Source organism: Lasiosphaeria miniovina, assembly GCF_030549165.1.
Source record: "Lasiosphaeria miniovina strain SMH2392-1A chromosome Unknown B0T26scaffold_8, whole genome shotgun sequence".
Lineage (NCBI taxonomy): Eukaryota > Fungi > Ascomycota > Sordariomycetes > Sordariales > Lasiosphaeriaceae > Lasiosphaeria > Lasiosphaeria miniovina.
Genome location: NW_026848227.1, coordinates 2,773,286 through 2,789,375, shown reverse-complemented (window position 1 = coordinate 2,789,375; position 16,090 = coordinate 2,773,286). Strand labels below are relative to the sequence as shown.

Below are 16,090 nucleotides of genomic sequence, written 5' to 3'. Positions count from 1 at the left end.
AAGCGCATCGTCTCGCAAGCTGCATGGCTGGCTGCCTGTCTGGCGCTGCATATTAATTAGAAATAGAGCGCCCGCGAGCGATCGGGTGTGTTCTCCCCTCACAACTCGACGTCAAAACAATGTCTATCAATCCCGCGAGGGGTATTACACTCGCAAATCTTATAGACAGATCGGTCATTATTTTCTCCTGCTTCCAAGTCGCCTGGTTGGCTTTGTCGCTCTTGCTCTGACCGAAAAAAAAACACTATCCGCCAGTCAGCCACCGCAAATGGCCAAGAAGCCGAAATCGAGCGCCCTGGACAGCGGAAGTGGCCAGGACAGGAAACAGCCTTCTTCTGGTCGTCGCGTCGGCGGGCTTGCAGATAGCTCGGCCGCGCGCGCCAGAAATTCCACGGTAAGTCAAAGTGACTAACGAACCGACCACCGCTAGCGCCGCTCCGAGAATGCTAATTGAGAGCAGCCGGGGAGCGGCTTGGCCGGCTAATTAATTAGTTATTAGATCCACGCCGCCTCAAGCCTCGAAGCCAAAGCCGCAACGGCCCTGGTCATGATGAGCCAGACGGAGGGTGCAGCACCGCCCGCGGGCACCGTGGCCCTTGGAGCGTCGAACGGCAGTAGTAGCAGTAGCCCGGCGAACAAGAATGCAGCTGGGGCCGAGGAAGAGCGCGGGGCCAGCACTGTCAAAGATGTCGAACCCTTCCGGAATGTCTGGTTGTGGGATTATAGACACATGGGGACGTGACTCGCCGGGAATTCTAGTTAAGTAATTGGTTAATTACAACCGGGTTTTAATTAGGGGTTTTATTTATCTTTTTCAAACCATATGGATGTCTGCCTACCTACCTAACTAGCCACCCAGGGTTCTGTATATGACGAGTCGCGGATCGGCTTACTTGATCGTTGGCCTCGCACTGACTAAAGACTCGCACAGGAGCTCGCTTTTGCGGGCTCTGCTTCGGTCAGGTTTCGCCCGGCCTTGATTGGTAATTTTGTTCTTTTCATTAGGTTTTTAGCGAATAGGAGTTGCGATTTCCAAAACAGATGTGAATCGTTGGGACATGATTGCGGCTATTGTCTTGTATTGCATTAAAGTGGTTTCGCAACTCAATTTGACTCCCCTGTGCGTGCGTTCGTCTGGATTGTTCTCTGGTTACTCGATCTAGTATTGCGGGACTCTGAGATTTTTGTATAGGGGAAGGCAGGTAGGCAGTGAGGCAAGTCGCAGTATCGCCCGCAGGCTGTCCATTTCGCCACCCGTGGCAGCTGCATTGTTATTTCTGATTTGAGTTCGTTGAGTGTCGACGTGAGCAGTGTAGAAATACATTAAGAAAAGTTTCGCCCCTGGTTGCTTTCTCCCATTGTTTGCGCCGTGCCAATCCCGCCGCAATGGAAAAGTAAAGACACGTATAAAAAGGCTGGAGTTTTGGGCTTTCAGACTGTGTTACAGAGACCAGTTGAAATGCCGTGTTGATTTGGCGCATGCACTAAAGGGACTGCCTAGTGTTTAGAAAGGCACTTGGCTAGGTTTTGGTAGCAACTTCCAGACACAGATTGAAAGATGGCAGGCACGAGGTGTTTTGATCACGTCACGCATGACCTTCCCCCTGGAGCACGATAGCATGTTTCATGGAGTGGCATCCGGTGTTTATTGTGTTTGTGTGAAAATGACTGTGTTTGCTAACTAATCAAGGCGTGCAACGCACGTCGAACTCGAATTGGACAGTTGTTCTGGTATAAATTATATTGGCCTGTTCCTGGTCTTGTTCTTGTTCTTGTCCTTGTCCTTGTTCTTGTTCTTGTTCTTGTTCTTGTTCTTGTTCTTGTTCGTGTCCTGCACCTTGCTTCGACTCCGATCAAACCACCAACCACGGCTCACACTGTCAGAGGCCCGCGACTTTAGCATCCTCACACATAAGGCTACCTTTACGATGTTGCAGCTAATTCACGCTACTATCGATGACCTCCGCTCGGGCCTCGACCGTGGAGAGTTCAGCTGCGTCGACCTTGTCAAGGCCTACAAAGCGAGGATCAAAGAGGTGGACGACAAGTTCAACGCCGTCATCGAGACGACCCCGGAGGCCGAGACTGTTGCTAATGTTCTGGATCGAGAGCTCAAAGCCTCGGGGCCCCGGGGAATCCTCCACGGGATTCCCTTCTTACTCAAAGACAACATCCCCACGCTTGACGGCACCGAGTCGACGGCAGGGTCCTATGTGCTCCTGGGATCGAAGCCACGCAAGGAGGCAGACATCGTGGAAAGGCTGCGCGCGGCCGGAGCCGTCATCCTCGGCAAGGCGAACCTGGCCGAGTTCTCGGGCTTCCGCTCCACCAACGGCAGCACGGGCTGGAGTCCCCGGGGCGGTCAGGTTACCGGACCATACTATGAAAATCAGAAAGTGTCGGGCAGCAGCAGCGGCTCGGGCGTTGCCGTGTCGCTGGGGCTCTGTGCGGCCAGCATTGGGACTCAGGTACGCCCCTTTTGTTGGCAACAAGTTATCGGTCCGTCGAGTAGATTCGAGTGCAATGCTAACCCAATCCCGCCCGATTGTGAATCATGGCAGACGATTTTCAGCATCGTGAATCCGTCCGAGAGAAACTGCGTTGTCGGCCTGAAGCCGACCACGGGTCTGCTGCCGTCGGCCGGCCTCATCCCCGTTTCGCACCAGCAGGATGTCGTTGGGCCCATCGCACGATGCGTCCGCGGCGTTGTTCACATCTTGACCGCCCTAGCCGACCCCCCACCACCAGACTACTCGCGAGAGTACCTCTCGGGCTACGACGGCGACACCAATCTGCAATTTCTGCAGGGCGTGACCACCGGTGTGATCCACGACCCCACCGAGGCCGGGCATCCGGCCAAGATGGCAGCGTTCCGAGAAGCCGTTCGGGTGCTCGAATGGCACTCGACCCGCACCACCGAACCTGTGCACCTGGGCGGGCTAGACGAGTATACGCAGCTGTCGCAGCGCGACAAGGACCTCGTGCTCAACCAAGACTTCCGGGCCAGCATGGACGAATATCTCGGGTCGCTGGCCGTGCACTCGACAACGGACGCGCTCGGCAACATCGACAGCCTAGGCAACATCGACAGCCTGCACAAGCTCATCGAGGCCATCAAGCAGAACCCCCGCGAGGACTACCCGCACCGCAACGTGGCCGCCATGGAGGAGGCGGCCGACCGCACGAACTTCGACGCCGATGCCTACGGCAAAATGCAGGCCTTCCGGGAGCGCCTGCGCGGCAAGGACGGGCTCGAGAGCGCCCTCCGCGGCTACCTCTGCGACGTGTTCATCACGCCCACCAACTCGTGGGCCTTGTCCGACTTTGCCGCCATCGGCGGGAACCCGCAGCTGGTCGTGCCCCTGGGGTTTTATCCCGACGACACCGAAGTGGTCGTGTGTCCCAAGTCGGGCCTCGTTACGGCCGCGCCTGGACTACCGTGAGTGTGGTAGAAGGCTGATTGTTTTTTGTCTCTTCTTTCTAATCAACTCGCGCTTTAGGTTCGGCCTCTTCATTTTTGGCCGCCAATATGGCGAGGGCGAGCTGCTCCGGGTGGCCCGCTGCCTGGAGGAGCAGACCAAGGTCCGGCTTGCGGGCAAGCCGTTCCTGGTCCCCCAGACGGAGCTCCCTGGTGTTTTTGCGCCTAAAGAAGACTAAGGATATCCTAGTGAAACGGGACTTGATATTACCACCACTAGGCAAATTACCTGCACATTCATGCTGAGTATAAGTAACTGATGTTGGGGGAATGGTGCGGCTGATTAACTTCTGGTGCAGTCCCTGCGATTAACTGCTGGTGCAGTCCCTGCGAGGTTGATCCCGTGGGCGACGCGCTGGATTCCCCACGCTGCAGTAATATGATAGCAAGCATGGCGGACACTTGTACATACAAAACCTTTTGGGGCTCCCCCGGGTGAGAATTTTTAGGAAAGTTGACCAAGGTAACTGGTTAGGTAGTCTCTGCAGTTATTAAGAGGTAGACTCTAGAGGTAGACTCTTTCATACAGTTAAAACGAAGACAAGACGGATGGCACATTCATGAATATAAGTCTCATGGCTGCGGCGGGCGGCGCGCGCAGCTCCGTCGCAGACCTGCTCGTGCTCTACGCGGCATACATGGAGGCGGGGAACTATGAGCTCGATTTCGGTGCTGCTAGCATCACAAACAACAACCCGCGCTCCATCGCCGAGCTGCTCATCGAGACGCTCTTTAGAGGAGACACCGACGCTAGCATCTAGCAGCGCATCTTGGGGCGATCCCGGCGTAGCACGGAAGAGATGCGGGGTTTCATGGCGGGTCTCCAGAAGGCGCTCGCCAGCGGGCGCACGGCCGGGGAGCCGAGCCGGCTGCTGGACGCGTACACGGGGCGGTTCTACAACGCCGTCGGGACCTTCTTCCTTGAGATTAGGACGGAGGGTGACAGTCTGAAGATGCGGTTCTGTGGCGTTGAGGAGGACGAGTTTGTGTTGCATCCGCATTAGGCGGACAGCTTCGCCTGGCTCCCGGGCCACGAGAGCTAGCGCGGAGGGGCCGCTACTGTGGCTACCCCGTGGATTACTGTGTCATCCAGTTCGGGTCTGATGGCTTTGGGGGCCATCGGAGATCACGACGCTGGCGTGGCAGTTTGATTTTGCGGTAGGAAAGCCGAAACAGTTGCGGAAGAGGTAATTAGATAATTAAGTTGGCATGGTTGGGACAGATGACCGAGGGTTCTTGAGCCAGGAAACAGGGACTCCATCGTCTAAAGACAACAAGGATTAGGCATTTGGGCAGTTTTGGGAAGCTGGAGCGGCTGTCTGTGACTTGGAAGGCGGAGCAAGGCCAACACGGTGGCAAGTGGTATGAGTGTGGTCAAGTCTTTTCGTAAGACAAGGTAGAATTCTAACAGCGGAGTGATTTGAAGCTGATAATCGACAGTGAAGACCGACACAGTGCCAATGATGAGATGCAAACCCAAGGGCTGTTACGTGAATCCAGGTGCCTAGCTGATCACTCTCTCGCTGACCGTCACCATGATCGGACTCAACTCTCCGTCCAGCACACCCATCTCGAACTTCAATTCCGCCTTCGGGTTGCACAGCTCAAACTGCAGAGCCTATTAGAAATCTGAACAACACGTGGCGGTGTAGTTCATTGCGGAATATGAACGTGAAAGGAAAGAAAGAAAGAAAGAAAAGAAAACGGAAAACTCACATCAAAAACCGACACCAAGTTTGGCACCACCTTCTTCATCTCCATCTCCGCGACATGCCTGCCCAGACACGTCCTACTCCCCAGGCCCCAAGCCATGGTCGTGCGCTCCATGACAACAATCCTATCCCTAGCCGCATCCGCAGGCTCGCCGGGCTTCGGCAGCCAGCGCTCGGGGCGGAACGCGTCCGCATGCTCCCCGAAAACCGCCTCGTCGCGGTGCACGACAAGAGGCGCGCAGCCGACGACGGTGCCGGGCGGGACCGCCACTTTGCCATTGGCCAGGCGGCAGCAGGCCGGACACGCACCCTCGTGGTCGGCAGGGTGGCCGTGGTCGTCGGGCACGACGCGCTCGAAGAGCATGGCGAAGTTGGGGAACAGCCGCATGGCTTCCTTGATGACGGCGTCGAGGTACGGCAGGGCCGTGGCGTCGACGGCGGCGTAGCCCGCGGGGAAGGTCAGCCCTGCGGCGGCGAGCTCGGCGCGCAGCTGGGCGAGTGCCGCGGGCGCCTGCGCGAGGCAGTAGATGATGATGGCCAGCGTCGAGGTGGTCGTGTCGGCGCCGGCCGAGATGGTCGAGTTGACGAGCCCGGTCAGGCTCGCGGGGCGGATGGCCGACGGGTGCGCGGCGCTGGCGGCGAAGAAGCGCGCGAGCAGGTCAGGGCGGTGGCTGGGGTCTTCTTCTTCGTCGAGCTGTTGTTTTTCTTGTTTCTGTTTCTGCTGGTGTTGTTGCTGTCGCGCGGCGACACGCGCGGCGCCCTCGGTGTGCCAGCGCGTCAGCGACGGCGTGCGGCCGAGCAGGCTGAGCAGCGCCAGCAGCCGCTCGCTCCACAGCCGGTTCTGGAAGACGAAGCGCTCGAGGGCCGGGACGGGCTGCCACGCGTACCAGTGGGCGACGCGCCGGTGCGTCACCTTGGCGATGCCGATGACGTCGCGCTCGTGGCGGAGGTGGCCGGGGTCCTCGCTGAAGGCCATGCGCAGTAGGAAGTCGAGCTGGAACAGTTGTAGGAGTTGGAAGAGGTCGAAGGGCGTGCCGGCTGCGGCCCGCCGCCGCAGCGTCTGCAGCAGCGTGGCGAGCGTCGCGTCGACGTCGTCCTCGTAGCACAGCAGGTTCTTGGTCACGAACGTGTTGCCCATGGCGCGCCGCACCGCCCGGTTCTCGTCGTCGCCCATGTCCAGGATGCTGCCCACCGACTTGCCGCCGACAAAGGCCCGCAGCCCCCCGTACGAGTCTGCCTGCAGCCCCGTGTCACATTACTTGCGCGCACTTGTATCCAGAGACAAGCCGATGGAAAGGGAGGCGTACCTTGGCGAAGCCGCTCCGGGCGGAGAACACAATGCTCATGTCGGCCGGGTCGCTGAAGCTGACCGTGTTGGGGCCGACGCGGACGACGGGACCATACTTGCTGTGGAGCCCGAGCAGCATCGGCTGGATGGGCCCGAAGAACTGGATGCGGGCCCGCCAGAGATCCGTGAAGGCGGCGAGAAGGGGCCCTTTGATGTGTTTCAGCCGTTGGTATCGCCGATGCAGGCGCGTGAGCAGATAAGAGGCTGCGAGACCGACCGCCACGGCAAAGACAAGGAAAGACGCCATGGTGTCAAGTGTCAACAATCAAAGCAAAAGAACGCCTATATAGCGACCCTGGTGAAGGCGGAGGGCGGGGACCAGCCACCAGCACTGGGCAGCGCGGGCTTTAATAGCTGGCCATGAGACAGCGATAAGCGTGTACACAACTGCCTTGGGCACCAATCCCTTGCAGATAGACGTATGCACGCCGTGCAAGGGAAATGTCCAACTCATGCACCGCAAGAAGCCACTTACTAAGGATGCAGTAAATAGACGGTGTAGGGGTTGCGTTCCTTTGGCAAGCCACATCGCCGAGCCAAGGCTTTCTGTGGCGTGGCCCCCACGGCTGAGACGCTGCTGGCTGAGGGAGCAGACAGGCTAGGGACGTGTTCGAGGAAAGAAGCAAAATCGCAAAATGATGCCTCGTTGCTGTCGTAATTCAGCAGCAAAAAAGTCATCTTGTCGTCACCAGGCCGAACAGAATCGGTGTCACCTAACATAAAGGGGCCAGCAGCCGAGTTCCTCGGGGCTGTGTGTGGCGATTACTCCTGTCAGACACTTAAAAAGGAAGCAAGGGAACAAACGACTGTCATTGGGCACCAAGTGAGCCACGCCGCGTCTGGACTGCCGTCATAGCACATCAGACAGAGCCCAGTCCCGGATATAGAACTAATTAGGTCTTCTCAGGCTGACAATCTTGCTTGTTAGTGCTTGGGCTAAAGGTAAGTATAGAGTACTTCGGCACTCGTATAGGAGAAGCATTCCGACTAGGTGCATGCTCCTAGCAGGAAATCGACATTTCGCACCAGGGCAGTCGCTTAGTCTTGTAGTTAGATCCGGAAATGCCTAGAATTGGCGATAACTTCAATTGCAGGAAGCCAGCCGGCGCCGGGCGGCGGCAACGTGGCCGTCGTGGAAAGGATCCTCGCGGAAGAGGAACCGAATCTAGACATTTTACCTGGCTAGTCATGTCTTGGCGCAGTTGCTAACCGTTTCTTTTGATGGTTACAGTCCGAGTCGTCAAAGTAGTCCGAGGAGACTTTGTCATCACCAATTACCATCCCCCGGCAGCCGGCACTCGGCAGCCGGTATCGGAATGTTCCGAGAGAAAACAATTGTGGTCATGGGTACCTGGTCAATGACTGGGGCTCAATGACTGGGGCTCAATGACTGGGGCCCAGCCCTTGATGACATGTACATCTCTGCCCTTCATCCCAACTACGGAATAATTATCATGAAATAAATTCCTAGCCCGTCTACTCGGTGTGCACAAAGATAGTGGAATTAATACTCGACATTTTCACCATGCAATTGAGCGTTGTCCGCCCATGTGTGTGCTCCGTCGCCTGGGTCTCGAGACCCATCTATCCAACCCAATGGTATCCGAAAAGAAAATGCCATGTTGCCTAGGCGATTAGGCCCATGTCTGATTCTGAGAACAATAAATGAGACCCGCCACTGTCTGATATGGCAAGAGACCAAGTAACGACAATGCTAATACACAAGGAAATGTGCGCTGTCAAAACGCGTATACGTACGGCAAGAGCTAATATAACAATTGATAGGGCAATGCGACCGAATGACAAAGGGAAGCAATTAGAAATGCAGTGCCGGCCATAGCATGGAATAGTCTCCCGATGCATTCACGTTGCGGATGTCGAGCTCGCTCGTGCTTGGTCGTTTTATCTCTGCGTCGTCTTCAATATGTTCCGCGTAGTCTTCCGCCACACGTTTAAGCGGTAGCATGCCGCTGGAGTCGTCGTGCTTTTCCTTCTTGTGCTTCTTCAGATTATCGAGACGGCTGAATGTCTTGGTGCAGCCGGGCGAGTCGCAGGCTAGCCTCGCACCCTTATGTGTGTTCTTGTGCTTGCGGAGATACCCCTTTAGGTTTTCTCGGACACCGCGAGGCTTCCACTCACATTCGTCGCAGACAAGCTCTTCGCTTGGCGACTCGAGGCCTCTCCGCAGAGCTGCTAGTGCGTGTTGGCTGTGGTCACCGTGCGGAGAGAATCCCTCGAGCTGGTTGCCTTCAGACAGCCCTGGATCATATAAAGTGGACATGCTGACCTGCGCTGACTCTTGGCTGAGGGTTCGGGACATGGGGTGATTGAGAGATCCCTGCTGCATGCCATAGAACGGAGAGACATGCCGCTGGTCCATGACGCAGCTTCTGCATGGGGAGGTAGGAGTCGATGCGTCACCGCCGATATCCCCTGCCAGGACCCCAGCTACCGGAGTTCGCACGTGGAAGCAAGTCTCTGGCGGCGTTGGTCGCGGTGTTTCTATTTCGGGCTTAGGGCCCCACCAACCGGCACTGTCTTTTGGCTCCACGGCCGAATCGCCGGGAGTATCGGGCTCATCCAGTGACATGCGTGATATAGAAGCCCGGTGTCCTGACAGCGAGCCCGTCCCGCCATGAAGTGGCTGTGGAGAGAACATGAAGGGTTGAGCCGCCATTGAAATGCCCGAGGGCGGTGCTGACGTGGTGTTGGTCGGGTAAGGCACTACTAGACTCGGAGTAAATAAAGTCGTCTGTGACGTGTTTTGAGAAACCGGCTTGGGCGGATCCGTGTCAAACGTAGAGGGGGCGATGGACGACACCGTCGACTCCATCTGGCTGGGACTGAACCCCGGCCAAAAGATGGCACGGTCGACCTCGGGAAGGCCGTGATGGACGTCAGGCTTCTGGAAGCCGGCGAAGCTCGTTGGCCCGTGAAACCCCATGTGCTGTTCCGCTTGTCTATCCGAGAGGGTGCTTGGCGCCTCCGAAACAGCAGTGCTTGGCCTTGTGTCAATGGAGAAGCCCTGCTTGAGCTCCGCGTCGGTCTGGTTCGGCTTGCGCGACGTGTCCTTCTTTCGGAGGGTGAAGTATCTCATTTTGGAACCCAGGCTAGTTTTTCGCTGGATGTTGGGCCCTTGCGACGATGGCTGAGACCTCCACCCTGTCCAGTGGAGCCAGTCCTTCTCGTCTGTCGGGAACTCGTGCCAGTTGTTGCACTTGTCGCAGTCGAACTCGCCGTTGGGGAGCTCGGGGCAGGTCAACAGATGCTGGATGAGCTGGAACTGCACCGTGAATTTCTCGTAGCACTTCATCATTGGGCAGGTGAAAGTCTGTGGCACCTGAGCGAAAGGGGGCTGCTCGACGAGGTCGCGCAGGAACATGAGCACCATCCGCGCCGTCGTGCCATTTTTTACAACTTTGTCCTCGTATCTGACCGAGCCGCGTGTTAGCCTGTCATCCCTGAGCGGGTGGCGACTCTCGATTGACGAGGCCTGGGGCAGTAGCGGCGGCGACGGCGATGACGACGGCGCAAAAATTCAACTTACGGACAGGGGGGACTATTATCGGGCGTTACGGAGGCTTGGGCATGGGCATGAGCATGAGCATGGCTATGGCCGTGGGCGTGAGCGTGAGCGTGGGCGTGAGCCTGAGTGTGAGCGCCGTGCGTGCCATGGCCGTGGCTATGGATGGCGGGCGAGTAGGATGCCCCATGATGCATCACTGGATGTTGACGAGAACTCGACATGGAGGAGGGTGCAACGTGGCTGGCTCGCGGGGGTGCATCCACTGCATCGTGAAACCAGACTAGTTCGGGCCCAGACAAGAAGGGCAGGGCAGCGAACGCCTCGGGCCTTAAAGAGAGAGAAACCACTGGCGCAGGCGGACTGGTTTAGGTTCCCGGGATGAAGGGCCCTTTTACTCGACGCTTCCCGCTTTGCTGTGCCTGTGCCGGAGCGCAACAGGCCACCTGAGTGGCCGGGTCGAAAAGCCAGATTGTGGGCGGCAGTTGTACTGCAGCCGCCACGGCCATGGGCGGGCATGGAATAGTGGAGGTGGATGATGGATGGGGTCGGGCGGGGATGGGGATGGGGAAGGAACAGTGGAGGAAACGGGAAAACCAGGTGCACGCACTGCACGCAAGCAAATCAGCCCCGGGTCGACTGCGGTAGACTCGGACTGGGACTGCCACTGCGGCCAGGCCAGTCGGGTTGGGGCTGGCCACGGGGGCACACCAGCTCAATTGACGTCAATTCATCTAGATTGCCATGTAATCAATTGCCTTACTTGACCCGGGCTTGGCGGCTCCAGGCGCTGGCGGGCCTAGCGAGGTGTGCTACCGTGTGGAGTCGTGTGGCTTCGCTCCGCCGCCGCTCGCGGACCCGTCTCTTGTCTCCAGAGTGCAGCAGGTTCGAATGGCTCTGGCGAGTGAAGCCCGAAATAGCTATTTTGTTGTCGGGTCAGATAGAAAGAAGCGTGTGCCACCGAGACGATCGGACCTGCGGGACCATGGGCCATGAGGTGAATGCACGAGCACGAGATGGACTTGGGGGCGGGAAGATTTGACAAAATGAAACAAACTGGAAGGTTGGTTTACTTGAGCGGTAGACACTTTAGATACCTGAATTTTGGGGCAGATACTGCAAGGACCAGCCAGGACGGAATGTTTAGCACGCGACGCCTTGGTGGCGTTGGTGCCAGGTGGGCTAGGCCGGCTCGGGCGCGGGCTGCCAGTGGCTGTCGGGATTACTCTAGTTCCAACCAAGGTAGTAGCAGCTGGAGGCTAGCAGCATTGTTTGCTTCGGTTGCGCGCCCTGGGTTGCAACGGCTATCCCCTCTTGGAAGGCAAGAACTACTGGTCAAGCGCTACGGCAGCGTCCCGCCTTCTCTCGATTGCCTCCACTACCCGACAAACCGCGTGGCAGGTGCGAATAGATTCAGGCCATTCGCGGAGCAAAATGACGGACGCCATCAAAGCGGAGGCGAGTTAACAAGTTGGTAGTGGCCGGCCGCGGTGCAAAGTATCTGCCTAGATTGTTTCAAGATGAATGGGCAGGTTTGGCAATAAAGGGCCGTCGCGAGACACACGAGACCGAAACCTGCGCACTAACGCGACACTCTGATTGCCCAGTTGTGACTGCCGTCAAGCACGCGAGGGGGGTGCTGGCCGGGCAGAATAGCCGGGAGTTGCGCCTGCCGCTGCTTGCCCGAGGCACAAGTTAGGCAGGCAACAACAGACGGCTTAGGGTCCAGGTGGGCACCGTCTAATAAAGCGGCCTTCCCCCAATAAATTCGCTTGTTCCCAACAGCACGCCCGTCGCGGCGAAGCTGTCGTGATGCACTTGAGGCGACTTGGTCCGCCATCGGGACGGGGCGGCGCAGGAAAAGATGTCAAACGGGCAGCTGTGAACGGCTCCACCGACAAACCATAACCAACCCTCATCGGTTGTCGTCAGTCAATGCATCACAGCCACGGCCAAGATTTGAAAACTAAAAATCTGGGCCGAGTCCGGACAGGCCATCCTTATTCCTTTCCACCTGCACTGCTCCCCCTGTCGGCGTCGGCTGGACTAGACCTACAGGTAACATGCATTTGGTTTGCAGGGAGATCCAACGTGCTTTGCTTTCACGCAGCTTCATCTAATACCCCAACGAGGGGCAGGGACTTGGGAATCCAGCCATATTGACGGTTATTGGTCATCAGATCACCAGCAAGGTTCTCCGACACGGGATCGGATTCCGGCAGAAATGCCCACTGCAAGGCATTTCGGAGCCTACATTTTGGCACCATGTTTTCTCTCTAGTGGAATCCGCCCGTCTCATCTGGAGACTGGCCGTCGGGGGTCTTTCCATGGCCATGCTGGAAGCCGATCGGCAACCAGATCGACAGTGGCCGCTCTCGCATCTCCCGATCCAGGTCGCAGGATGCTCAACCCCAGACTGCGACCCGACCCGAAACCACACCGACAAGTAAAACAAAACACTAGAGGGCTGGGTCGCCAAGGGCTAGACTAGAACTAGTACTCTTGGGGCATGCCTTAGCACACCGTCATGCACAGCAACCGGATGGCTGGTTACCTGTCTGTTGGCTGGCCATGGCGCCGCCGAGGCCTTTGAGTCGTTGCGAATTCGTTGCCAAAAATGGAAATCCTAGATAGGCTAAAAGGCCGGGACGTCGACAAGCAGAGGAGGCGGGCCAGGCTAAATTAACCGTCACCACCCACCCAGTCCGGGATTAGCCTTGGCGGCCATCTGCCCCAGACAAACAATCAAAACCCGTTCCCGTCTCGGGCTTTTTGGGCGCTGCAATTCGGTGCCGCGTTCCGGACTGGCGTGTTTGCCAGACTTGTGAGCTTCAGCGTCCCGACCAAATCCTCCCGCTCCCGTCGAGTCTGTCTGTCTTGGGTTTCCCGCCGTAGCGTCTGATATGCGCATTGTCATGCTTCCACGATCCGCGTAAGACTCCAACATCAGCATGGCTCTGCCCCTGGCTAGGATGCCCTTCACATCTCGCTAGACGCATGGCTCCTGATGATCCAAGGCTGTTCCTGAGCCTAGACCTAGACCTAGACCCTTCTTGAAGTGGCTACCTAACCGATCTACACTGCCATATTAGGGGTGGCAAAGTCCGACGAGCTACTTCCTACTGACGTACCTAATCCAAGAGGAGGCGCACAGTATTCCTGAGCTTCCATGGGCAGACCATGATCCGTCTAGCGGCTTCAATGATAGTGAATCACAGCGCATGTAAAAAAGGGAAAAGCCAAAAATAAGCAGCCAAGAGGATTCCATGGACATTGTGTCGAATACACAGCCAGCAGCGGCATCAGGAAAAGACCGAATGGCCGACGTAGCACGGAGAAATAAACTCGGAAAGCTCGCTACCACAGTTCCAGATCAGGGAAACCAAGAATATCGCGGGAACGCCCAACGCCATGTCGAGAGTGGTTCGGGAAGGGCGGGGTACATCAAGATGGCATGTGACGGAGTTTGCCGCAAATAAACCATTCCCAGCCATAGAAGGAATGCTCATGTCGTAGAGGGGTCGATGGGGGAAGCCGTCGGCGACCACGATTACCCCGTATTACAAGGTTGAAAGACAATCAGGTGCCCGGGACGATTCCGGGCGAACCGCTGCTACCGGGATAGTTCGTAAAGTACACGTTCCCCACAGCCGCCGAGCACTGCAGACTTCGGCCCATCCATGCAATAGGGCCTGAGCCGATTGAGGCAAGGGAGTCTCGACGTAATAGAGGCCGACGGCGCACCCGTGCAACTATAAATGACGCGAGGGACAAGAGCCGAAGCTCGGTCAAGGAAATATATCGGGGTTTTATGGGTGGGTGAATGACGCCCAAGGTTGTCCAGGGGTGGGGAGAGTGGAGGAAGAGTACGCCCGGCCTGGAGAGAGCAAGGGAAGGAAACAAGAGGGGAAGCAGGAGAAACAAGAGAGTGAAGCGCAGCGCCGCAATCTGGAGCCGTGACGCGGCCTGAGTCATTTAGATTGCCTCCCGCGGATGTCCCGTCTGTTAAACCGCTGTTACTTACAAAAAAGGAAGAGAGAAAGAAAAAAAGACAAACGAGCGATGTGGAACTCGCCACGAAATGGCGTAACAGTTTAACAATATACACAGGTGGGGATCCAGATGGAACGGATACGGAATGGTGACATTTTGGACCTTTGCGTGGTCAGGTGGTACAAGCCCGATGCAGAGAAGGCCGTGTAAACATCTAGAAGGATGGAAAAGGAGGGTTGGCAGCATTGCCTCACTTTGGACAAACGCTAGGGCCTCTCTTGAAATGAAATACGATAGCTAATGGCCTGACAAATATCACACCGTATCCATTGTTCGAGTATTCTTCTATTCCGCTTGTATATCGTGCCGTACCAGCCCAGCATCGGCGACCAAGTGTATGTGAGTATGACTGTGGCTTTGATCTCGCAAAGCTGGGCCTTCCCTGTCGCCGTCCTGTCCAGATCGAAGCACCTGCTACTCCTGGTCACCGCAGTCCGAGGCGTGCAGGACACCAGGATGCGTTTCCTCTTCCAGCTTGTCTTTGATATTATCATCTCTCAGCTACCTATCTCGCCCGTCTTCCTTTCCTTCGCATCCCGCTAATTAGGGAGTGCATCGTATTATCGACTACATGTCTCACAGTCTAGTCAGGAATACCAGGATCCGGGTCTGTCCCGTCCTGCCTAGGCCCAGCTCGGCCCTGTCTTGTTCCATCATGCCTTGCCCTGCCACCACACCATAGCATCCGCGGGGGGAAGGTCGGAGAGGGGGAGGGGGGCGCCTGCACCACGACATGCCATGACATACCATGCCCCTGCCACGCCTCGCCACGCCTGACATCTCTCGTGAGATGCATCGTGGAGGCGTAGCCCGGTTCCATAATGCTACACCCCACTCAGTCTCACCACTATGTACGTATGGAGAATTATAGGTGGGGGGAAGGGAAAATGAAATTGGGGTCGCCGCGTCCCACCATCTCTAATTATTAGGTATCTCCTCACCTTGGCCAGGCTGACGTACGGTCCGAAGCGAGGCAAGCAATCTAGAACGCGCGCGATGTGCTATACTCGCCGTCCCTTTTTCGTCCTTCCTGTCCCTCTTTTCCCTCTTCTCCAACACGCATTCCCCCCCTCCCGGCATATCGCATCGGGAAGAGCTTCTTGGCGCAGAGGTCCTTCGGGTCGCGGTCGTGGTCGCGGTCGTCGTCGACACTTACTTTTGAATTCCGAGCGAGACGTGCCGGGCGGCCGGAAATCCCCCTTCTTCAACCTTTCTTTTGAATCGATTGATTATCGGCCGTGGATAGATTGTCTTGGTGGTGGCGGGTGCCTTTGACTCCTGCTCCGGGTGTCAAAGCCGGCCTGAGGCAGTCCGGAGGGCGGCGCAGTGACTCGTCGGGTGCTTGCTACGTCCCTGCGACAACCAGGCTGGGAGCAAGATTGGTTAGGATTGAGTCCCTTGATGCGGAGGAGAGACATGTCTCGGCAGATTCGTTGGTGGGTTGAGTAGGAATGTCGTAGTCCAACGGGTTTGGGGGGAGTACAGCACCGATGAGGCGGTCGCGCTAGAGAGGGTTAACAGAGATGCGGTGAGACTAACAGATGCTCGCATGCACCATGCCACGACAGCAGCTGGCCGAACCAGACAAGCGGTCGACCAATGGGAACCAACTCGGGTGGTGCAAGGCACAGCCACCCAGCCTCAGTCACGGGTGCCTGTCTGACTTAACAGCCACCCCCAAAGCTGTTTGTCAAGGGTGAATTGTTGGCACGGCCCGAGAGCCTCGCCGTTTTGTCAGTTGATAGGTAGGCTATTTATATCTTGCTGAGTTTAGGTGTACATACTAGCATAGTACAATGATTGTCAAGGCTATTAATATCTATTGGTGTCGGATATATACTTTGTGGGTATTAAAAAGTCTCTCATTTCTTCCTTCCTGCTAATACCCCCAAAATCTACAAAGCCGGCATGGGTCTAATCAACTAAGACGTTGTGTAGAGACCATAGTTCTTATTAATGAACGATAAAGCAGTCTC

General features: G+C 56.7%; 4 protein-coding genes across 4 annotated transcripts; 2 read left to right on the top strand and 2 right to left on the bottom strand.

Annotated features, from left to right (window-relative positions):
* Positions 1-1,928: 1,928 nt before the first annotated feature.
* B0T26DRAFT_657242 (amidase signature domain-containing protein) lies at positions 1,929-3,657 on the top strand (the record flags this gene model as incomplete). Its single annotated transcript, XM_060438767.1, has 3 exons — positions 1,929-2,468; positions 2,562-3,439; positions 3,501-3,657. 3 exons carry the CDS (start codon positions 1,929-1,931, stop codon positions 3,655-3,657), a joined length of 1,575 nt encoding a protein of 524 aa, XP_060290557.1.
* Positions 3,658-4,290: 633 nt separating this feature from the next.
* Positions 4,291-4,482, top strand: B0T26DRAFT_657406 (uncharacterized protein; the record flags this gene model as incomplete). The annotated part of the gene is made up of 1 exon (XM_060438782.1): positions 4,291-4,482. One exon carries the CDS (start codon positions 4,291-4,293, stop codon positions 4,480-4,482), a length of 192 nt encoding a protein of 63 aa, XP_060290556.1.
* Positions 4,483-5,006: 524 nt separating this feature from the next.
* B0T26DRAFT_621978 (cytochrome P450) lies at positions 5,007-6,728 on the bottom strand (the record flags this gene model as incomplete). The annotated part of the gene is made up of 3 exons (XM_060436087.1): positions 5,007-5,087; positions 5,195-6,427; positions 6,474-6,728. Coding segments are annotated over 3 exons (1,569 nt in total), but the record flags the coding sequence as incomplete, so codon positions are not given.
* A 1,406-nt stretch (positions 6,729-8,134) lies between these two features.
* On the bottom strand, positions 8,135-10,440 carry B0T26DRAFT_509108 (uncharacterized protein). Its single transcript, XM_060435411.1, has 2 exons — positions 10,086-10,440; positions 8,135-9,969 (listed from the first exon to the last, which is right to left on the bottom strand). The coding sequence occupies exons 1-2, from the start codon at positions 10,283-10,285 to the stop codon at positions 8,355-8,357; spliced, it is 1,815 nt and encodes a 604-aa protein (XP_060290554.1). The 5' UTR covers positions 10,286-10,440; the 3' UTR covers positions 8,135-8,354.
* Between the last annotated feature and the right edge of the window lie 5,650 nt (positions 10,441-16,090).

Excerpts from the sequence above, each read along its gene's own strand:
- B0T26DRAFT_509108 (XM_060435411.1), bottom strand. The coding sequence starts at position 10,285 with ATGTCGAGTTCTCGTCAACATCCAGTGATGCATCATGGGGCATCCTAC. Across the intron at positions 9,970-10,085 it reads GATAATAGTCCCCCCTGTCC|ATACGAGGACAAAGTTGTAA; the intron begins GTAAGTTGAATT and ends CGGCTCGGTCAG.